Source organism: Solanum dulcamara, chromosome 2, assembly GCF_947179165.1.
Source record: "Solanum dulcamara chromosome 2, daSolDulc1.2, whole genome shotgun sequence".
NCBI classification, from domain to species: domain Eukaryota; kingdom Viridiplantae; phylum Streptophyta; class Magnoliopsida; order Solanales; family Solanaceae; genus Solanum; species Solanum dulcamara.
The window spans coordinates 7,269,804-7,293,498 of record NC_077238.1 but is presented as its reverse complement, the minus strand read 5'-3'; the positions used below and the strand labels follow the sequence as shown (position 1 = coordinate 7,293,498).

General features: G+C 29.9%; 3 protein-coding genes across 3 annotated transcripts; 1 reads left to right on the top strand and 2 right to left on the bottom strand.

The window, feature by feature from the left end:
* Nucleotides 1–1,486: 1,486 nt before the first annotated feature.
* LOC129874975 (putative NAC domain-containing protein 94) lies at nucleotides 1,487–4,258 on the top strand. Its single transcript, XM_055950389.1, has 3 exons — nucleotides 1,487–1,855; nucleotides 2,547–2,851; nucleotides 3,527–4,258. The coding sequence occupies exons 1-3, from the start codon at nucleotides 1,672–1,674 to the stop codon at nucleotides 4,256–4,258; spliced, it is 1,221 nt and encodes a 406-aa protein (XP_055806364.1). The 5' UTR covers nucleotides 1,487–1,671.
* Nucleotides 4,259–10,152: 5,894 nt separating this feature from the next.
* On the bottom strand, nucleotides 10,153–12,948 carry LOC129880175 (60S ribosomal protein L34). The gene is made up of 4 exons (XM_055954106.1): nucleotides 12,794–12,948; nucleotides 12,570–12,649; nucleotides 10,585–10,694; nucleotides 10,153–10,499 (listed from the first exon to the last, which is right to left on the bottom strand). The coding sequence occupies exons 1-4, from the start codon at nucleotides 12,870–12,872 to the stop codon at nucleotides 10,406–10,408; spliced, it is 363 nt and encodes a 120-aa protein (XP_055810081.1). The 5' UTR covers nucleotides 12,873–12,948; the 3' UTR covers nucleotides 10,153–10,405.
* Nucleotides 12,949–16,298: 3,350 nt separating this feature from the next.
* On the bottom strand, nucleotides 16,299–20,976 carry LOC129880174 (uncharacterized). The gene is made up of 5 exons (XM_055954105.1): nucleotides 20,634–20,976; nucleotides 18,967–20,534; nucleotides 17,294–17,707; nucleotides 16,995–17,215; nucleotides 16,299–16,794 (listed from the first exon to the last, which is right to left on the bottom strand). Exons 1-5 carry the CDS (start codon nucleotides 20,717–20,719, stop codon nucleotides 16,543–16,545), a joined length of 2,541 nt encoding a protein of 846 aa, XP_055810080.1. The 5' UTR covers nucleotides 20,720–20,976; the 3' UTR covers nucleotides 16,299–16,542.
* Nucleotides 20,977–23,695: the final 2,719 nt, after the last annotated feature.

The window sequence follows — 23,695 nt, the reverse complement described above, 5'->3', positions numbered from 1 at the left end:
TGCTGGGAATCCATTTTTTTCTTGACCTTAGAGTTTCTTGGTAGGTGATTAATTCTAATTGGCATTATTTTTCCCTTTTTCTTTTTTAGTTTAATAACCTATGCGTACTCAGAGTAATGAATTTCTTATGCTATCAGATTACCTAACATATAATTTACAAGTAACTATCCGTAAAAAAAAATTAGAAACATAATTACAAAAACAAGTTTTCTCTTGTAAGATCAGTGGCGAATCCATAAATTCTAAATATAAATCAAAAAAAAAAACTAAGAATGTCACGCATGAGATTTGAGTTTTGAACCTATACTTCTTGTGTGTTAAGGGATCAAAAACTCATATATTTACAAAAAAAAAATCTATCCTATTATGTAGTATAACTTTTCGATAAAAAAAAATTGCATATTGCTCCGCCATTACCTACAATGTACAATGATTACAATATACCAATGGTTCATTTGCTACGAGGATAACTAATTTACGGATTTATTTTAGGATGAGTTTATTCCATGTTTGAATGGGGATAAAATTGCAGAATAACTTATTTTGAGATTAATTAGTTATTTCGGAATTGTAGTGTTATTTTTATCATACATAATATAACAATCATGTAATAACCAATCTTGGGATAATTTATTTTCCAACGTAACGAGCCCTGATAGTTCTAAGAGATTTTACGATACCTATGCACGTAAGTCAAATAAAATATTTTTTTAGTTAAATTATATATAAAAAAAAAAGGGCAGCCCGGTGCACTAAAGCTCCCGCTATGCGCGGGGTCCGGGGAAGGGCCTGACCACAAGGATCTATTGTACGCAACCTTACCTTGCATTTCTGCAAGAGGCTGTTTCCAAGGCTTGAACCCGTGACCTCCTGGTCACATGAAAAATTATAGGCACTTCTGTGTATATTTATATATAGAGAGAAGTACCTTACATTTAGTTAAATTATATATACTAAAAATATAAAAAGAATTTACACCATTAGTAAAATATAACATGTTATTACTTTATTTTTTAGCATACCATATCAAGATTAATACATAGAGTTACTTATTTTTGTATACACATTGACAATATAAAAATTCTTTACATTATCATACCAAAAAAGGAAAACTTAAAATTGGTAATTGGACAAGAAGGGACAAACAAGTAGAGAGAGCTACCAACAAGGATTGTAGTGGAGTGATAAATACTCTTTCATTCTTAACTAGAGATCTCGAATTCGAATTTCTTGAACATGGAGTCATTTTTATTAAAAAGTATTTTATTTCTCAATATGAGACTTTTCGATGCTAATCTAAATTTTCCGATATGAATGAGAATTTAGTCATGGATAAGCGGATACTGGGAAAAAAATAAATAGAAAGAGGTATTAAAGTCAGCAGAAAAGTCGGCTGATCCTTCGGAGGGAGACCCCTCTTTAGGAACCATATAATCACTTTCCTAATTCTAAAACTTAACACACTTTCTCTATTCAACTTATCTTCTTCATCTTATAAACCTTCCTTCTTCAATACTAGGGTTTCATCAATATATTGTTAGTTTTCCCTAAACAAGTTTTGTTTTGCTTTGTTTTTGTTTAAGAAAAAGGTTGTGTTAAGCTAGGTAGGTATTAGGGTTTGATCTACTTCTTTGTTCTTTTAGGGTTTTAGAGAGATTTTAAGTGAGGAATATGGAAGAAAGAAATGATAAAGAGAAAAATATGGATGAAGTAATGCTTCCAGGGTTTAGGTTTCATCCAACTGATGAAGAGTTAGTAGGGTTTTATCTAAGGAGGAAAGTTCAACAAAAACCAATATCCATTGAACTTATCAAGCAACTTGACATCTATAAATATGATCCATGGGATCTACCAAGTAAGAAAACAAATCATATATCCATCTTCATGCTTTTGTTTTCCGAGTTCCACTCGATGTTCAGTATTTGTATTAAAGCCCGATTATATATATCTGAATCGCACGTTGCAAGCAACATAATTTTTTTCATTCTTAGGACTCAAACTCTGATTAAGGGAGGAGGCACCCAACCATCCCACCATAACTTTCATAAAAAATAATAATACTAAGCTTGTTCATATGCTTGCTTTTGCATCAAGATTTCATTGGGTTTTTATACTTTTATGTTGTATCCTTGCTATTTATCTTTTTTTTTTTGGATTTAATTCATACACATTGACTGTAATTTTAACCTGTTATAACATGTTTGACTTTACAAGGAGTGACTAGTTTTATTTCTTATGGAGACGGTTATTTGAACTTATTTTCTAGATAAATTTAACTTTTATATATGGACAATTAAACTTTTTGGTACACAAGCAAACTTTCATAAGATATTTACAAGTAACTTTCCAAAAGTGAGATTTATGATCTTGAAAATAAAACAAGTTATTTACTACAGATAAAATTGACCTGATAATATAAAACTTAGTAACTTTTTTTAAAAAAAAAATATTCTTGATTTCTCGTCTTTTTTTCATCTTGTCCTACAAGATGGAAACTTAGCTAACTAATCTTTTGTTTTTTCTTTGTTGTTATTTTTTTTCCTTAGCAGAGTTGGCAGCAGTGGGAGAAAAAGAATGGTATTTCTATTGTCCAAGGGATAGAAAATACAGAAATAGTGCAAGGCCAAATAGAGTAACTGGTGCTGGTTTTTGGAAAGCAACAGGTACTGATAGGCCAATTTATTCATCTGAAGGATCAAAATGCATTGGCTTGAAAAAATCACTTGTTTTCTACAAAGGTAGAGCTGCAAAAGGGATTAAAACTGATTGGATGATGCATGAGTTTAGATTGCCTTCTATTACTGACTCCACTGCACCAAAGAGATTCTTGGACAAACATATTCCTCCTAATGTAAGTTCCTCAAAACTAATATTTTTTATACTATATCAGTGTATTTTAACCTGTTATAATAAGTAATGATAATAACAGCATATTTAATATAGTCTCGTGAGTGAGATCTGGAGAGAATGAGGTGTATGCAGACCTTACCTTCTATCTACGTGGGATGGAGAGGTTGTTTTCGATAAACATTCAGCTCAAAAACAAGTTAATAATTTCACTTATATATTATTAAGAGATTAAGTTTTATATATTGTCGGTGTAAATATTTTTACAATATCAAATCATTCAAATGATATTTATATGTAAGTCTCCTTAAAGTATGAGATTTGAAATCTTGAAAATAAGAGAGTAACAGGTAATTATCTTGTTGATGACCTGATAGTGTAAAAATGTGTTTACACTATTTAGTGTATAGAAATTAAATTCTTTCTTAATGGATTTAACTTATATTCAGTGATAATGAAAATAATTTATTTATGCTGTCAATATCTTTTAATTAATATGTTATAGTAGATAATCTGCCTTATTTTTCAAGTTAATAATCATGTTTATTTTACAGAATTACCCATAATTATTTTTTAGTTGACTTGATAATATAAAATTTTAGTTATTTATTTTATATTATTAGTGTATAGAAGTTAAAAGTCTTTACTAATGTAATTTTTTTTTCCTTGGATATTTTAGGACTCATGGGCAATATGCAGGATTTTCAAGAAAGCAAACTCCAATGCACATAGAGCTCTTTCTCATTCTTGGGTATCACCACCACAAGTACTACCTCAAAATAACACTACATCTCATGATTTTCTAACAAGTAGCCACTTTACTAATTCAAATGAAATGTCATCATTTATACACAAAACAAGTACCTCACCTATCCAATTTAATGACTTACAAAACTCATCAAACAATAATATGGCTAGCAATAGCTTCTCCACATTAGATCTCCCACTTTACAAAACCCTCAACTCAATGTCTAGTTATAACAATAGACCACCTCAACAAATTTCAATTTCAAACCACCATGACCCTATAACAAGTTACACATTTTCTTCATCATGTGTTGACAATATGAACAATATTGATGCTTCTTCTTTGCTGTTAAACATGTCATCTTCTATATTTGGAGATTATTCTATTGCGTTACCCGAGAATATGGAAGGTGGTAGTGGTGGTGTTCATGAAGAGACATTATTAAAGGAAGCAAATAATGTTATCAACAACATGGAACATATGGAGGAACAATGGGGAATTAATGTTGTTAGATCTAATATTGGAGTACTTCCATTGATGAATAATTTTCCATTGAATATGGCTGCTGATGCATGGAAGACAAATTTGCTTTGGGATTCTTCTTCTCCTTGTCCTAGTAGTGAAATGTCTACAAGTTATTCCACTAACAAGTGTTACACTTGAACCCATAGCTAGTACTAATTTTTAGTCATGTTGTGTTTTTTTGTTTCAACAAGTTAGCATTTTGTTTTCTTTCTTTTGGATTTTTATTTTTGTTTTTGGATACTTTTTAGTTTGGACTTAGTTTTAGTTTTGGATTAGTGTTGTAAAAACTCTCTAATGTAGGTTTTCCAATTGATTCATGACTAATCAAATCTTTTCCTCTAAAGGTTTGGCCTAGATATTGAAGAACATTAATTTTCATGTTTTATACGAGTTGAAGTTGCAAAATTACACTATATCAAAAATGATCTTTACCAGCAATTAATTATTGACAATAGCTTACTTGCTGCTAAATACCTGTTTTTAGAAGCAATTAGCACTCATTGTAAATGTTCCTAAAGTCTATAACGACATTAGATTTAATGGTAATGCTGGTAAGGGCTTTAACACTCTTTGATAATGTGCATATGTATTAACGCTAAAAGTTATTTTGTTTGTAGTGTTAGCCCATAAAAAATGATCCGAGCTCGTTGACTCACTTATTTATTAACTTAGCTCATTTTAGCTCAATCAATCTTAGTTTATCTAAAAATTGGGACTTTGGAAAAATTATTCTGCGAAAAGACATTTTTTTTCATTTAATATGTTATATATAGCCATAATAAAGACGGAATATATAGTTTTATTATTGTTCATTTAGTTCGTCTTTATTGTTCTTTTGTTTTCTTTCTCTTTTTCTTGTTTGTCACCAAATATATATATATATATATATATATATATATATATATATATATATATATTTGACATATTTTAACCCTAATAATAACAATATACATTGTGATTCATTGCGAGCTTTACAAGCGAGGTGATATTATATTACTATATCATATAGTCTCTCTCTATATATATATAATCCTTAGGGTATACTCATAGTCATTAATTAAATGCACAATATTTTTTTTAATAACTTTCAGTTTTATTTATTTTATTTGGCAAGCAGCAAGATTGGTGTCGGTTTGAGAAAATGATCCCATAAAGATTTCTTGTATTTTATTTATGTAAACTTTACCTAAATCCCATAATGGAAAAGTCTAATTACTATACATCCCTCATTGTATCAAAATTACCCGATATCCCCTTTTTTTCAACTTTTCTGATACATTAGTTTTGTATATGATACATCAATTATCTAATGAGTAATTAATGAAGATCATCTATTTATGGATAATATCTTAATATAAGGGATGATTGGTTCTTTAAATCAATTACTAATCTAATTAATGGGATTAATTTGGTTAAAAAAATAACGGTTGTGAAGTTGAAGATTCAAGCCAAAAAAACAGAGCATAAATTCAAACCAACTTCGATTTTAATTTTTTTTCAGTTTTGGTGATACATAAGTTATGTATCTGATACATCAATTGTTAAAAAAATTAATTGTTATGTCCATGAAGATTCAAGCCAAAAAACAGAGCGTCGTCTCGAATGGAAAAAACAGAGCATCAATTCATACCGAATTTGATTTCAGTTATTTTTTCACTTTTGTTGATACATAAGTTATGTATCTGATACATAACTTTAGCTATAGAATAGTTAATGCACATCAGCTATTTATGGATAAAAGATTGGCTCTTTATATCAATTACTGATCTATTAAAGAAGGCGACAGTTATGTACGTGAATTTTAAAAATTAATGTATTGGAATCATTAAATATTGAGAAATGAGAATCTGATACATGTGCATGATGTATCATAATAAATAAAACTTGATTCATGTATCAGAATTCACAAAATGTGACACTTATGAATATTATACTCGATACAAGTTTGATACAGTAGAAATATAAAACATAAACTTTGATTTTATATTCGATTTTGACACCAGAGAAAAACATAGTAAATCTGATGTATGAAAATATTAAAACATATTAAATCTGATACATTACAGTTTATGTATCAGATACATTAAAAGAATCAGAATCACCTAAAATGTTTACTATCAAAAAAAAACTACTAGACATCAATCAGTTCTCCTTGATTTGGAGAGATGTCTCTCCTAGTTTTTTTTGGATCGTCGTTATCGCTAACACAACCATCCATGGCCTTCTGACAACAATATCTCCACCTATTGATGATTCAAAATTATCAAGAAAATTAGCCCTATATGCCGTTCCGAATCTCAATGGGTGGGACGGGATCTTCTTGATGACGTATTTCATTTCCTGCATTGACATGAAAATAGTTAAATACAACTTGAACTTTATACATAAATACGATGTATCATATGCATTAAAATATCTGATGCATGAGATGAGAATCTGATACATACAGAAGATGTATTAGAAACAATTATATATTATATTCTGATATATAAATGTAGAAGTATCAGAATCATTAAAACTTGAAACATCAAAAAATGACACTTACACATGATGTATCAGAAATAGTAAATCTCCAAAAAAATTGCATTTGAAAAAAACATTATGTATCTGATACATAAATGTATATGTATCAGAATCATTAAAACTTGAAAATAACAAATACTGAGACTTAAAGATGATGTATCAGAAATAATAATTCTCAAAAAATTGCATATGAAACAGACATTATGTATCTGATACATAAATGTAGATGTATCAGAATCATTAAACTTGAAATAACAGAAACTGAGACTTAAACATAATGTATCAGAAATAGTAAATCTCAAATAATTGCATTTGAAAAAGACATTATGTATCTGATACATAAATGATATGTATCAGCTTCGTTAAAACTTGAAACAACAGAAACTGACACTTAAACATGATGTATCAGAAATAGAAAATCTCCAAAAAATACATTTGAAAAAGACATTATGTATCTGATACATAAATGTATATGTATTAGAATCATTAAAAATTAAAACAACAGAAACTGACACTTAAACATGATGTATCAGAAATAGAAAATTTTCAAAAAAATACATTTGAAAAAGACATTATGTATCTGATACATACATGTATATGTATCAGAATCATTAAAAATTAAAACAACAGAAACTGACACTTAAACATGATGTATCAGAAATATAAAATCTCCAAAAAAAATTCCTTTTAAAAATACATTATGAATCTGATACATAAATGATATGTATCAGAATCATTAAAACCTTCACAAAATTTTTATTCTAAAACAAAAAACTTAATTGAACACATACCTTTGGGAGATTAGGGCGTGTTGTAACCCTTTCAATCTTGTTGTCTATTTCTTTGGGTGCATGTTTAACTGTAGCTTTCGACTTCAATTTCTCACGTAGCTTATTCATCACTGTTGGATCGTTACGATGTTTGGATCTAACTTCGTCGTAAACTTCCCAAGACGAATCAGAACCAGGAGAAACAAGAATTCGTTGATTTTTAGTGGACTGTTTGAGACCATGAACGGATTTCATTGAAGGAATGAGAAACAAAAACGGAAAGATTTACAGAAGAAAACAAATGATAAAAATTTAGAAGATTTTTCAAAGATTTTCAGAAGAAATCAAAATATACAAATTTTAGGAGAAATCGGATTGAATGAGGATGAAGTAAAATTCCATATAAGGAAAGATTGAAATATACCTTATTTGGAACCTTGAAATTGATTAACAGTTGAAGAGTAACAAATTAACTAGAGCAAATTAGGGCAAGAATAAAGGAATAGGCGGATGTATGAGAGAGGTATAGAGAGAGAAAGGAAAAAGAGGGAATTTGGAAATTTTTTGATGTATATGGGAATAAAAGTAAATATATTAGGGGAATATGTGTAAAAGGGTAATTTACCCTTTATTTATAGAGTTTTCTCTATGTTATTTTTAATGATTTTCTTATAAAAAAAAGGGTGTCATAACCAAATTAATATTAGTAATTGACTATTAAACCACATCTTTCTACTCTATTAATAAATACATGCCACAACTCTACTTTGTCACTTCATTTTATTAGGCATATAAATATATTTTGCAAATAAGTATTTTACAATAATAAGAGTGTTATAAACTCAACGGTTAGCTGAACTTTGACTCAAGATCTATGGATTTAACCTTAGAGATTGACTTGTTATCAAAGAACCACTTGGGCTTAATCGATTGTTGTGTGATGGTTGGGTTCCTCTATTCTTAATTAGAAATCTCGAATTAGAATCTTGAGTATGAAAAATATTTTATTAGGAGTATTGCCCTCGAAATAGGCCCTGCAATGGGTGATCCAGATATAGTCGAGTTTCAGATAGTGTCAAACACTGAGTAGAAAATATATAAAATATTGGGCTTAAATGTCATTCATCCTCATGTCAAATGTCAAATGTCAAATGTTGAATCCATACGTTATTTATGTGATTTTTTGAACTTTAATTTATGAATTGGTCCATGAGGTATTAGAGTTACTATTAGTGGGCCTTAGTATGTTTCTATTAAGGACTAAGCCCATTAAAGATAATATTGGGCCGAGCTTAAGTTGATCTGCCATTGTTTTGATCGGATTGCCATGTCATTTGACCATGTAAACTTACATAGATATGTTATATTAAAAAAATATTTATCATTTATAGTAATAATATTTTATTTTCGCTGAACACTTATAATACATTTATAATACAGTTTTAATACATATTACAAAAAATAATTTATAAAACGCCTATAATACAAATTTTATTGATAGGTAATACATTTATCTCACACTTTAATACAATTATAATACATTGTGTCGATTTTTTACTAAGAAAGCATAATATATTTTTAAAACACTTATAATACATTTATATTACATGCATAATTCACTTTTAAATCATAGTGCAAATTTATCATAAAATTGATATGTATTGCTATAAATGATAATAAATAAAAAATATCGCTAAAATCAGTAATTATTTATTCAAAAGTACTCTTTTAAGTATTTTTTTCTAATTTCATTTGATTAACCTTTAATTGATAGACATTAAATATCACTTGACACATGAAATGAGTTTGAGCTTTAAGATTTAGCCCCAAGGCCAAAAGCCCATAATTTCAGTGAGAAATATTTAGAGTTATATTGTCAAGTCATCAAATTTCAGGCGAAAATGTCTGATGTATTGCCTTCACAAGACACACTTCATACAAAAATTTCTCAAGTCATATCTGAATTTTGCAACTTTAATTGTGTATGTCGGAAGTTGTTCCCGAAGTGGGTAAACTTACGACAACAAAAAAATTACAGTTGGTTGCACGCCAATTACAGCCAAGCCTTATTAGAAAGACAAAGATAGATTCTGGATAAACTATTATGACCAAAAGGTAAATTCCTACTAAACTTAAACTTGTTCGAACTATTCAAAAATATCATTGGGTGCGTCTTGAATCCTCCAAATGTAGTGGCTTTTTGGAGGCTCCAACACAGGTGCAGCAATGTTTTGGAGAGTCCAAGAAACATCAACTAAATTATATCTTCTTTACCTTTTCATATTCAGTGTCTATGTTTGTGTTGGGTATGGTAAAATAGGAAAGCATCAAAAAGGGACGAATGACTTCCTCGATTATTCATAGACAAAAGTCATTTTTCTTATAAAGTTAGTAGTCAACTAATATATATAAATTTCCTATCCTTGAATTACTAATGTTGCATACCCTCTTCTGAGACCAAGGAATGTAGTTGTTAAGAACATACCCTCTTCTGAGACCAAGTGTATGTTCTCATCAGCTTTAACAGTAGTTCAGTGTTACACACAATAAAAGCTACTATACTTGATGTCTACAACCAGATTGTGTTGTTTATGCATATTATGAGTTTAAGACCACCAGTAAACATGATTAAGGGCATATAAACCCCAGAGTAATAACAGATGTAAAACATTGATTCGCAGAGATTGAATATGCATCAAAACAAACTCATACTTGTGTATACTGATTGAGATTCAAAACTGGAACGAATAGCCTAGTTGAATTGAACTGCAAATATCCATAAGAAGTTTAAATATCCAGAGCAAGAAAATAGAGATACCTAGGAGAACAGATATTTCGACAAACTGAAGAAAGACCTCCGATATCGTATTTTAAACGAAAACCAGCAACATACAAATCTCAAGACCAAAAATCAAAATACATTCATGATTTCCTAGTAGCCTGCAGTATCAGGTCAGAAAATCCTCTCACGACATCATCAAGGAGTAAAGGCTTAGCTCTTGGCTGCTAGCTTTTCCTTGGCTTTCTGAATCTTCAAAACCTTCTTCACAATCTTTTGCTCTTCAACTAAAAAAGCTCTGATGATCCTGTACAAGACAACATCTAGTGAGTTGGAAGAACACTAATTTTGTTTTAACAGTTTGAGAACACTCTAGTGCACCAAAAATATACCTTTCACGTACAGCACTGCCTGACAACACACCACCATAAGCACGGTTCACAGTCCTCCTGTTTCTAGGTAATCTAGACCTCTTGTATTCAGCAGGTCTCAAATGTGGAATCTGCAAAAAGGAAAGTCTTAAGCCATTTAAAAAATGATACCTTAAACAACTAAATAATCAAAAGCAGTTGCATCTGTATTCATGTTTTAAAATGCAAATTGCTGATAGCTACAAAGAACACGTGTTTTATAGATGAGGAAGTAATCTACCTCAAACCATTAGAAAATGTTACACCAATGATATTCTAGAAGTACATGAAATCTATTAAGGACATGCATTTACGCACTCTATATTTCAATAAAGGCAAGATGACATAAAACAACTATATAATCAAAAGCAGTTGCATATGCATTCAGGTTTTAAAATGCAAATTGCTGATAGCTACAGAGAACATGTGTTTCATAGATGAAGAATAATCTGCCTCAAACCATTAGAAAATGTTACACCAACGATTCTAGAAGTACATAAAATCTATTTTTGTGATGCATTTAGGCATTATATATTTTAATAAATGGAAGATGGCCTAGAAAACAATGCTGTTACATGATATAGCTTAAAAGTTATACCCTTTGTTATACTTGGATTCATGCACTTTAAGTACAACAGTGGTGTTCATGCCCAGCTTAATGGGGTTATCATACACTTTCTGTAAGCAAATTGTCTCATATTTGCAGACATGGGTTCCAACTTGAAGTATAATAGAGGGTATTTTTAAATAATAGCAAGTATAGAGGTGAAAAATTCAACCTTTATACCAAAGTATTTTCAAAAGTGGAATCCACTTGGTCTATGCTAGAGCTCAACAGCAAGGGTATGAATTGCACAAAAACATAAAGGATCAGGTAAAATGAGTATATTTTGCACAATAGAGGGATAAACTTGATCCATTTCTCTATATTGAAAAAAATGCATGTTAATTTAGATGTCATATAGTTGCATCATGTTATCAGGAGTCATAAAGAAAACCTATCAGCAAATTACATGTTATTGTTGAGGGAAAAGCTGTCATCTAAGCCCAAACAATTTAGAAATTACAGTCACGGGAAAGGTTAATATGAGATTGCAAAGATGTAAAGTCAAATATGACTCAAAAATTGTTTGACAATTACAAATGCAAAGCATCTTCCACACTACCTATGATTCAATTTCTCCCAAGACAACCCATCATTGGATTTTTTACCGAAAGATGCTAAAAGTCGTACAAGAAAAATGTTCCCTTTGGATCAATATTTAAAACACATTATGTTATCCTTGTAAATCACAATAACCAATACTATCCTGAATTCCCCAGCAAAGCTATGAGGTATTACCACTTCCATACATTTCTAGAGAGCTGAAAACGGAGTTTTTAACTTATTCTCTAGTAAATATGAAATCAAATAGAAAACAGATAAATGGATCAACCAACTACAAGTTAACCGCAAATAAGTCAGGTTGAATCAGTCCTATGTAATCATTACTCCCTATTCAGATCCATTTCATTCCAATATTAAAGAATTAATCTTTACCTAATAAGGTAAATAATATGTTTACTCTAAATCTCACATTTATCATACCACCTAATATTCCATTCCAAACCATCAGATATCTGTATAAATAGCAAACTATGGTACAGAATCAATACAACAACAACACACCCAATGCAATCCCACAAGTAAGGTCTGGGTCGGGTAGTGTATACATAGACATTGCTCCTACTCTGTTTCCGAATGAAACTCAGCTCAAGGATTGTTTCAGAATCAATAAACCCAATCTTAATCTGCTACTCATAATAGATAACAGGAATTCCACCTCAAGCTCGACTTTTATCATCATACACAAACACATTAGCAGAAAAAACAGCACTTACATAAAAACCAATAGAAATCTATCAATGACATTCAACAAAAACAATGTAAACACAAACCAAGAGCAAAAAGAATTAAATAAACATACCCCTTGAATTCTCTTCCCAGTTACAGGGCACTTAGGTCCATTAGCCCTCTTCTTTGTAGTCTGGTAAATCAGCTTCCCACCTATTCAAAAATCAATTTTCCATACACCCAAATCACGTAAACAAAAAAAAAACATATCTTTTTCTCTTTTTATCAATTTTCAGGCAACTCGACTAATTTCACCAGATAAAAACAAAGAAATGTGACAAATAATAAAAAATGTACCTGGGGTTTTGACAACCCTATGTTGATTGGATTTGGTGGCATAGCTGTGCCGTTTACGGTATGTAAGCCGTTGCACCATTTTTGACGGCGGCTGTGTTACTCTCCTCTCTGGTTTTGGGGGCTGAAGCAGAAGGGGGCTAAATGAAAGGGAAAATATATGTAGTGTTTATATAAGGGAGAAGAAGCCCTAGATCCTACGGCTGATATTGGATCATAAAATCGTTATAAATCAATAAGCCCACTAATATGTAAAGCCCATTAATAGTTATGGGTTTATAAGTAGGCCTATTGTGATTGAGCTGGAATTGGGCTTTGGTTGAGCCTACCCATATTCTAATTTATAACCCAACATGCAAATGAACTAATTACGTTATATCCATGCTCTTTTTCAAATTATAAAAATTTCTTAAATTTGGTAAAATTCGAATACATTCCAAAATATCCTGATACATTATGTAAAGTGATGTGTCCTAAAATAGGAGAGAATAGAAAAATTTTGTAATTTTTTCAAATGGTAGGAAATTTAACAGAATATGATAAAATAAGTTGTGTATTTATGTAATTTTTTCCATAATTTTAAGCATTTTTGATGCATTTGAATAAAATAAAATAGATACTTGTAAGCATTTTTTAAAGTCGACATAACATAGATTAGTCATAAGGTATAAGCATAATGATAATTAATGATAATTTTTACGTATAAGATATTTTAAATATGAAATTTGCAAAATAACGATAAGTTAAAGAGGTTTTATTTATTAAATCAACGTCTAGATGACATGTGTTGTGCAATTTGACACATTTTAAAAGTAGAGTGCGGAATATACACACCAATAGATATTGAATTAAGGGATTTAAAAGTAGAATGCAGAAATTTAATAAATTACATATAAAATTCGTAAAACAAACATAGTAGTTTTTTTTAAAAAAAAATATCTATTAGTTGTATTCTAAAGAATACTAACTCATTTAGGGGCGGATCTATGTAGATCGAAGGGGCTGTCACGCCACCCTATGATCTAGGTTGAAAATTTGTATATACATGTAAATATATATATATATATTTATAAGGAAAGTGCAAATATTAAACGTAGCACCCTTAGAAATATCAGTCTTGTGATGACAGTGGTTAAAGCTCAAGTTTAATATCATAGGTATGCAAGTTCGAGCCTTGTTATGGGTGTATTTTTTTAAAACTTTTTTTATCATGCAAAACATCGTTAACTAACCAACAAAACAAGTCTAAATTTTGTATGCAAATTTGCTAATAACTATTAAATATTATCTTACTCTAAACTAGAATTTTTGCATAAGTTATTATTCAAAGCAGTGTGACACCCAAAGATTCAAAATCTTGGATCTACATCTGAACTCATTCTATATATACAATGTGATTGAAAAATAGTAGTATATCATATAGTTCAAACTCATAAGTTAGGACATTTTGCATAGAGAATTGACTTTGTTTTCGTCTTAAGTTGGTTAAAGTTCTAACAAAAAGAATAAAGACAAAATCCAATAGAAACCATATCGAACATTGAATTGTTTTTTGTATAACATATCAATTTTTTAAATTTTATTGAGTAGTTTTTCTTCTTAATGTGTCTTTTTCAATATGTAAGAGATGACGGGAAGAGAAACTTTACTTTTATTAGTAGGTAGGGATAATTAAGTATTTAATAAATAAATATTTCATGGTGCTCGAAAAAGAAAACCCATAATGCATCCTTTCAAAAGAATCATTTGTTTTTCGTTTCAAAAGAATACAATGAACCAAATAGTTTTATAAATAAATTAAATGTCAAGATGACAAGAATATCCTATGAGACAAATATATATTCTAAAAAGTAACCATTTTAATAAGTAATATTCTCTTGGACCTTTCCCTTTATTTTATTTTTTTACATCCGATTTTTATATATTTTGAAGTTCGTTTGATTTTAACTCATGCTGAAAGGTTCATTTTCTACCAAATTCAATTAGTTTCTAGATATTAAATCCCAAAAAAGTTAATGAAAAAAGGAGAAATATTTATTAGTACTTTATTATACCTTTTCGTGGTAATTATTTCTTTATCCTTTTAGTCATAGGTTATAAAGGTCATTTAGTTCAAAATCAAATTATCTTGAAATTATAAATTTAAAATTATAATCTTTAGATCATCTTGATCAAAATTAAATATTTCACTTTTCATATCGAATAAATATCTTCGAAATTGTGTAAAATTTTAAGTAATTATAATCTTTAGATCATCTTGATCAAAATTAAATATCTCACTTTTTATATCGAATAAATATCTTCGAAATTGTGTTAAATTTTAAGTAATTTTTTTCATATATATAATAAATTTTATATCATGAAAATAACTCACTTAATTCCTTCAATTAAACGGTCCCATAATTAATATTTCCTAATCTCATTTGTGGTGCTCCAAAAAGTAGACGGTGGAAGTGCTAAACATGGTAGAGTCCTTCATCGTGAAGTTTGGGGTCTTAGAATTCTCCCTCATCCATCCACCCTTCCTTTATGAAGAGGAAAAAAACAAAAGGCTACAACTCTATTAAACTTTAATAATAAATATTACTCTAGTTCGGTTCGATTCGATTTTTATGTATTATTAATTCGGTTTATCAGTTTTCAATTTTTAAATATGTTAAATCGATGACCAATTCAATAAGATATTTTTTATCAGCTTTCGATTTTCAATTTAATCAATAAGAAAATGCTCATAAAATAATTATATGACTTCTCCAACAATTTTGTGCGACAAAACCATAATGTAACTTTATAGAATACTCATAAAATAGAAACAATAATAACTAACATGAAAATAACTATACTAATGCAAAACAAATAAAAAAAACTAGTACAATAATGTGAATTGAAGGCTAAAGGGCAAATTTAATAACCAATAAGGTACTGATATTAATATTTAATATTTATGTAGAGGTAAAGTAGTAAATTACTACTGTCTTAATGAGCTAATAACCCAATATTATTAAATTAATATCGAACCAATAGCCCGATAATTTTATTTACAAAACCATTTAAAAATCATTAATTCAATAACATTTTTTCAATTCGATTTTTGCACAATTCTATTACTCTCACCGCCTTATTTCGCTAGATGTTTATATTCCAAAATAAATAAATGATGTCATCAAGTGGAGACATACTGTTTATTGGAACTTGGAAGGTACATAATATTGGCGAAAATTCGTTACATATGATTTTGTCCTTTTGTTTAATTTCTTCATGCAAATTAGTCAATATATATGTATATTTCTTGGCTTGTGATAATGACTCACAAATTCAATTTCATTTACCGATGATTAAGGAATATTCACATACGAATTTCATTAACTATTTGCTATCAGCTTCTAATACTTTTATCTAAACACGTAGCTATCATTTCACACTTTTATCTAAACACATAGCTCTCGTTTATAAAATCAAATTCAGCTCCCAAAAATACTTTTAAACATTTGATAGTTGCCAAGTCCACTATATTAGAAATCTATTTCACTACCATTCAAAAACAAGATAAACAATTGATCCTTATTCTGAATTTGCCCTTCAAAATCAGGCTACATTTTCTCCTCCTCTAGGTACTTTTTTTTCAAGGGGAAGCAAGGGTATAAGGTCTTTTTTTGGGTGGGGTGGGGGTGGTATACTAACATAGCCTAGAACTATAGTCCTAGATGACCTTCATTTACATTATGAAAAACTAAATATATACTAAGTAGTCCTTAGCATGGAAAAAGTGAAAAAGATTGTTCCATGCTAACTTTCCTGCCTGCAACATTGATATTGCTTAGTTTCCTCTGGCACCAGACCAAATAATCTCTCCTTAATCTTGGTAAACTTAGTACTCTTGATACCAGTTTTATTTCCACAAGCGACGTGAATAATGAATGACTCAATCGACTTTCTTGCTGTTTTTGGAACTTCTTCACTATGCAATTGCCACTTCTTTGTACATCTTTCAACTTCCTCTCCTTCTGCATAGAGAATCAAGTGATTCATAGAGTTTAGAAACTAAAATCGCTACAAAAGAAACTGGAATTAGCTATGAACTTCGTCGTTGATCTGTTGCTGACTAGGATGTGACATATTTTGTTGTTTAGCTACATGATGTAGCTAATTTCTGTTTTTTTTTTTAAGTAGTGAAAGGGATATCTATGAATAAAGAAAGACTAACCTTTTGAAGGTCTAACTTGACATTCATAAAAAGCTCGATTTCAGCAGTGTCCATTTGAGTTCCTTGAACACCCTTTAAGGTCAAATTAGCTTCACGTTTATCAGCACGAAGAAACTCCCAGAAAACCTGCATTGAGTCCTTAATAATTTCGCCCAATTTCACTATGGAAATGACATCTTTTTCCCCTTCACGTCCGCCCTGCTTTCCCTTGGAACGATCATCTGCTAGACAGTTAAAGTACTCCTCGTTACCTATGAATTGAGCTATTTTAATTACGACTCAATGAAAAAAATGCATACCTCTAATGCTTGGGACTTGAAGAAAGCTACGGAGAATACATCTCTTCCTGACATAATTTTGGACTCGTGGTCCTTGAAATGGTTCATCCTCCACGAATCTTTGTAAAAGTACTTGAAATTGCTGATATTCTCCAGCAACTTGGTTATATGAGTGATACTCGTGAGGATCATGTTCAAGCAATTCCTTAGCTTTACCATATTGCCAACAGAGAATTTCCCATGACAAGCAAATTTGCCCAACATATACTATTTCCAAGTCTCTATTCATTTCACTAATGGATTTTTGTGCAGGATCAGCAAAGATCTTCCTTTGTTTGTTTGCCAAGAAGCTTGGTAAAGCAAAGGCTTTGGTTAGTGAAATCGATGTTTTTTTTCTTGACATAAACACTTCGGAATCCTTAAGCTGAAGGAAACCTATATAAAGAGTAACACATTAGAATTACCGGTCTACGACTCAAAAAGAACATTTCAAGAAGCTAATTCCAGATCAACAATTTACTCGTAGACTAGGTGAAATGGAACAATTTCGCCCTCTGTTATATAGTGTCTCGTTCCTACACTTGTCGTTACCAATGTGACTCAATTTTTCCCTTATCACTTCAGCAAATAAGGGATTTAACAGCAATAATAAATATGGGTATTTATAACTAGAACTTTATATAAATGCCGCTAAAGGTTTTAGCAACTCTGGATGCAATGACACTAACTTAGCCGCTAAATGTTTTTGCAGCAATAAATATTGCCTCTAAAAGGAAAACCTATTGACACTAAATATCTCTTTTGTTGTAGTGTATATTAGCTAACGACATCAACTAAAGGACAATTTAGACCATTAACAAAGTTTAAGGGAAAATTAGACCCCTTTTTAATGGAAGGAGTCTAGGGGTATTTTTGTCCCTTTATGACAATTTTTAATTTTGTGTAATTTTTTCTTCCATATAGGTCCAAGATGAAAGTGGTTGTGGGATTGTGCTATTCTCCCTAAAACAGCAATTTGATTAGGCCAAGAAAATTGGAACCAAGTGGAAGGACCAAAAAAAGAGTTGGTTGAATGGCATTAAAAGTCATTGATGTGCATGACATAATTGGAAAAGGGACAGCAAAAGCACCCCTTAAGGCATTGATAATGGCTAATTTCAAGAAGTGGTGATTATGTCACACTGGTCTTTTCAAAGGGTTTAATGGTCAAAAATCTTATAAAATAGCATTAGACAAGACAATAAGCATATGAAATAAGTTCAATCTTCAAAGCATAAATTTGGTGGTTCAGAATGTTTATTGATCAATTTATATCTAGAGTTATCTGAAAATGACATTCCAAAATTATTTAATAGTTCTGAAATGGACAGAACACAAGACACATAATTGTTATACACCAAACCAAAATGTAACAATTAAAGACGTAAGGAAGGTAACATATACACATATTTTATTCCAATCTTATGAGCTAGAAACAGAAACTATAGAAAATATGGCAAGGCAAAGCAAAGCATGATGGAAAAAAGGAACAACACCTACGATAATTTAGTGCGATAATCAAAGATAATAGAAATTCAAAGAGACAATAAAAAGTAACAAAAATAGAAGGACAAGAAACTATGCTACGACTACTTGTTTGGTAAATAAATTTTCACCAAACTGAAAGAAGAGGTAGTAATAGTTTTGAGACTTACTGATAGCATTCAATGTCTGGTAATTCAAGATGTCCAATTTTTTCATTTTTTCAGCATAGCTCTTGTAAAATTTCTGAATTTCTTCTATACAATCTTTGTACCCAATCTTTTCATTAATTTTCAGTGGCTTCAAATCTTCAAATACCTTAGAAGATTCACAATCTTCTGATATAGTAGGCAGCCCTGTGATTCTTGAATTTTTCATTTCCATTTTCATCTGCCTGACTAAATTCTGATGTTCTAATAAAATATCATCATCATCATCATCTGAATCTGTATCCCATGATTTTCGACTCGAATTATGATCTGGAGATTCTTGGAAATCATCCATTAACTTCATTTCCTCATAGTTCACATCTGTTTCTTCAACTCTCTCAACATTTTGAGAAGTAAAATCATCTGTATCCCATGTTTTTCGACTCGAATTATGGTCCACATATTCTTGAAAATCATCCATTAACTTCATTTCCTCATAGTTCACATCCGTTACTTCAACTCTGTCAACATTTTGAGAAGTAAAATCATCTGTATCCCATGATTTTCGACTCGAATTAGGGTCTACAGATTCTTGAAAATCATCCATTAACTTCATTTCCTCACAGTTCATATCAGTTTTTTCAACTCTGTCAACATTTTGTGAAGCAAAATCACCAGTATCCCATGAGTTTCGACTCGAATTATGGTCAAGTGATTCTTGAAAATCATCCTTAAACTTCATTTCCCCACAGTTCCCATCTTGTACTTCAACATTGTCAACATTTTTAGCAACAAAATCACCTTTACCAATAGAAAAACTTAAACTATGCAAAGAAGTTTCCAATTCAATAAATCCCATGTCATCATTTTCTTCTCTACCAGCTTCCATAAACTGATCACTATTCAAAAATCCATTAAGCTGCCTATCAGAACATAATCCATCTCCAATAGCCTCAGACCCTCGAATCGAGTTTCGAATTAAAGATTGATTCTCAGGAAGCAATTGAATTTCATAACATATATCTTCAGAATTCTGTGTTTCCTCATCACTAGAAAATTCATCATTTTGCTTCAGAAATTCTTCAAAACAAAAATTATCAACATGTTCCTCACCCTTTTCTTGAAAACTAACTTCTTTTTCATCAAAGAACTCTGACTTTTCTTGATCATTAGCATTTTTTCCATCAAAAACTTCTGTTTTTTCTAGTTCATTAGCATTTTTTCCATCAAAAACCTCTGACTTTTCTTGATCATTAGCATTTTTTCCATCAAAAACCTCTGACTTTTCTTGATAAACACTTCCATCTTTGAATAAAGAGAAATAGAACAATTTATGATCAGAATTCTTATCAATCTCTTCTTTTTCTTCAGCCATTACAACTCCTTCTCCTTCATTAAAATTCACAAACATTTCTTGAACTGAAAAACTTTTAGCTTCTGGTTTCTCCATAAATCCAAAAGAATCTTGACCAGATATGTACTCATACTTACTCTGAACCAAAAAAGAACTCTCTTTTTCCACACCCTTCTCATCAAAATCTAATCTTTTGTGATTTTTGCACTCCATTTCATCATTTTCATCCACAATCCTCCTACAAAAATAAAAAAAAGACAAAAACTTTACACAAATAAAAACCTAAATATTTTTTAAAATGATGAAAAAACAAACAGAGAGATTCATATAATCATACCTGTCTATGTATTTCTCCAAGAAAAAGAAAATCTTGAAAACAAACCAACACAAGAAAACCCAAAGAGAACTGAAAAGCCAAGCCATTTTTATTAAAGTGGCCCTTGAGCAAAAAGATTTTGTGAGTACTCATGATTTTCCCATGTATACAAGTAAAGAAAAAGGTAACACAAAATTACTTAGTATAGTAATCTTAAATTTCATAGGAGAAAGTGGAGAGACCACTAAATCCTTAGCATCTGCTAAATCAAGAATTGGTTTTTATTTTTTGGGAAGGCCTAACATGTTGTCGAAGATTGAGGGAGAAATGAGAGATTTTTTTCATACAAGTCATGAGAGTGTGAATGATTTCAAGTGTATATAAATGAAATGAATTTGTTTGCTGAGGTGTGCTAAGTGGGACATTGATATTTTTCTCTTCGCTTGCTAGATGAGATAAAATAGTAATCTGACATTAATATATGGAATTAATTTTTTTTGTATTTGATTTGAAGTATTTAGTTAATTTTGAGATTATTTTATCTCATATTATTATCTCAAATAAAAAGTGATATAAAATAATTTCATAAAATATCTTTATTTATTTTATTTATTGTATCTAGAGCTATCAAAATGGACGGACTCAATCCAACGTAATTCAATCCTAAAGGGCTAGTGAGTTAAATGGGTTAGAACGGGCTGACTCTTTTAATTAAAGGGCCTATAAAATAATATTTCAATTCAGTCCTAAGCGGGTTGCCGATGAGACAGGTTGACCCTTCAATAAAAAGATGAACAATATTGACCTCTTGGAAGGACTATCGAACATTGATCAATACGGTAAAAATTCACATGCTCATGAGTCTCACACACTTTAGTGGAATACTTACAAAACAATAGAACATGCAAGATACAACAGTCAATAATCATAAGATTCATCATAACACCATACATTACATGATTATTTTTTTATAAACTAGACAAGAAAGGAGAAAGGAGAAATTAGGCATAAACACAAAAGTAAAAGAGGTCAAAAATTCATAGTTATAATAACTTCAATTGTCTAGTTGCTGAAGATTTGACAAAATAAAACACTACTTAAAATATATATAATAAATATTTTTAAAATTTATGACCCATAGATCATTCTTTAAGGCTTGCAGGTTGAGCCCATGAGGCTAGGCTCAAAAATTTCTTTCTTAAATGAATTGAAAAAATTTAGCCCAACCTCACTTACTTTAAAGATTGGATTGGACCGCCTTATGGACCAAATCCATTTTAACAGCTGGTATCAAATATCTCATATTTAATGATGTAAAAAGTTTCATAAGCGTAAAGTTAGAACTTTAAGTATATCAATTCTGAACTTGTCATTAAATTTTTAGGTGTCTTAGTTATTGCAGTTAAATATTAAATAATTTTATTTATAAAAATGTATAAATAAAAAATTATTAAATTAGTCCGAACCACGTATGATTTTTTGTCGGTTAAAGATTTTGGGATGGTTTTGGTGGGTCTTCTTTTTTCTGTTTGTTTTCACTTAACATTTGACACGTTTATTACGTATTCAAAATTACTAATTCAGACCGTGTTAACTTAGTATGAGAATAACTAATTCAGATCGTATCAAATAAGCTTACTATGAAAGCAACTTAATTATTTCATATCATGTCAAATCGACTTACTTAAAAAGATAGAACACTCTTAATATTATTAGGTTTTTCAATTGAAAAAATTAAATCTAAAATTTCTGATTAAAAATAAAAAAATAATAATCTGGGACGAATCTAGTATTACAGACTTACAATACTGTGGTTGTTGAATTTAGAATTTTTCATGTGAAATATAAATTTATGTGTAAAACCTTATAAAACTATATTAAATAATGAGAAAAATTCACAAATAGCTGCTATAAAATCTTAATAGGTTGAAATAGCTACATTTTAGGTAATTAAATTCTGTAACTATAACTATAACAGCTGTTTGTATAATTCGCATACTGAATTTATACAAACAAATTCTGAAATTATACAATTGAAGGCTTAATTATACAAATTCTGGATAACTATAGTTATATATATTAATTACTAAATTTTTTTTATCACAAGTAAGAATTAACTTAAACTATAATTATATATATTAATTAATTAATACATATGTGCTAATTCGTATCTTTTCCTTAAATAATATATATGAACCCATTATGTACATTGGGCACAAAACTAAAAAATTTAAAATAAAAATTTTAAATTCTGAATTCGTCTATAATTTCAATTATTCGGCCGCGTCTCATTTGGTGATAAAGTCGTGTTTGGTTGTTTGCTTTTTGGAACGTTGCATTTCACTTCTTCTTTTGCCTTTTTGTGCTTTGGGCCTAGTCAAAGACGTGAAGACTGGTTTCTTAGCAGTGTTATAAAAGGGGGAAAAAGAGAAAGGAAAAAAAAAAGAAGAGAAAGACTAGGTACAATAAATATAATATTGTTTGCATTAATTTTGTAGCAACAAAATTCACGTGAATGATAGTTATTAAATATGTAAATTAGAGGTTGAAATTGCAAGAATCCAAAGTTTTTCTCTTTACTTTTTTTTTATTAGTGGTTAAGATTATATGTATCTAATTAAATTACACTAAGATCCAATAAAAGATATGTCATTTATGTTGAGATTGGGATTAAGTCATTTATGTTGATAATAATAATAGGGGGCCTACAAATAGAAAAGAATAAATAGGGGGTAGCTTAATAAGAGTTAAATCTTGGACATGAATTAGCAATATGGACTATATATATATTCCTTTTACATCTAAATTATAGTATATATTTGGCATCAAATGTAATAATTTGAAATATTTCAGACAAAAAAACAATAGTGAAGGTGAAGACTTTCATGAGCCGATAGGTTAATGAGACAAAAAAAACAATAATGAAGATTATGGATATTTACGACGCTTTTCCGTTTTTACGCGCTATTAATTGGCAACTAATTTTGCAAAAAAAAAAAAAGGTAGAAAATAAAAGGCTATACAATTTGGCAAAAAGGTAATGAGATTTGGTATAAAATATCAAAAGTCATAAAAATCACTGG

What these genes read in the sequence shown, in the direction of transcription:
- LOC129874975 (XM_055950389.1), top strand. Translation starts at nt 1,672, where the DNA reads ATGGAAGAAAGAAATGATAAAGAGAAAAATATGGATGAAGTAATGCTT. An exon ending in TGATCCATGGGATCTACCAA is followed by an intron (nt 1,856 to 2,546) that starts GTAAGAAAACAA and finishes TTTTTTCCTTAG; the next exon opens with CAGAGTTGGCAGCAGTGGGA. An exon ending in ACAAACATATTCCTCCTAAT is followed by an intron (nt 2,852 to 3,526) that starts GTAAGTTCCTCA and finishes TGGATATTTTAG; the next exon opens with GACTCATGGGCAATATGCAG.
- LOC129880175 (XM_055954106.1), bottom strand. Translation starts at nt 12,872, where the DNA reads ATGGTGCAACGGCTTACATACCGTAAACGGCACAGCTATGCCACCAAA. An exon ending in TAGGGTTGTCAAAACCCCAG is followed by an intron (nt 12,650 to 12,793) that starts GTACATTTTTTA and finishes ATTTTTGAATAG; the next exon opens with GTGGGAAGCTGATTTACCAG. An exon ending in CTGGGAAGAGAATTCAAGGG is followed by an intron (nt 10,695 to 12,569) that starts GTATGTTTATTT and finishes TCCTTTTTGCAG; the next exon opens with ATTCCACATTTGAGACCTGC.
- LOC129880174 (XM_055954105.1), bottom strand. Translation starts at nt 20,719, where the DNA reads ATGGCTTGGCTTTTCAGTTCTCTTTGGGTTTTCTTGTGTTGGTTTGTT. An exon ending in TTGGAGAAATACATAGACAG is followed by an intron (nt 20,535 to 20,633) that starts GTATGATTATAT and finishes TTATTTTTGTAG; the next exon opens with GAGGATTGTGGATGAAAATG. An exon ending in TCAAGTTAGACCTTCAAAAG is followed by an intron (nt 16,795 to 16,994) that starts GTTAGTCTTTCT and finishes TTCTCTATGCAG; the next exon opens with AAGGAGAGGAAGTTGAAAGA.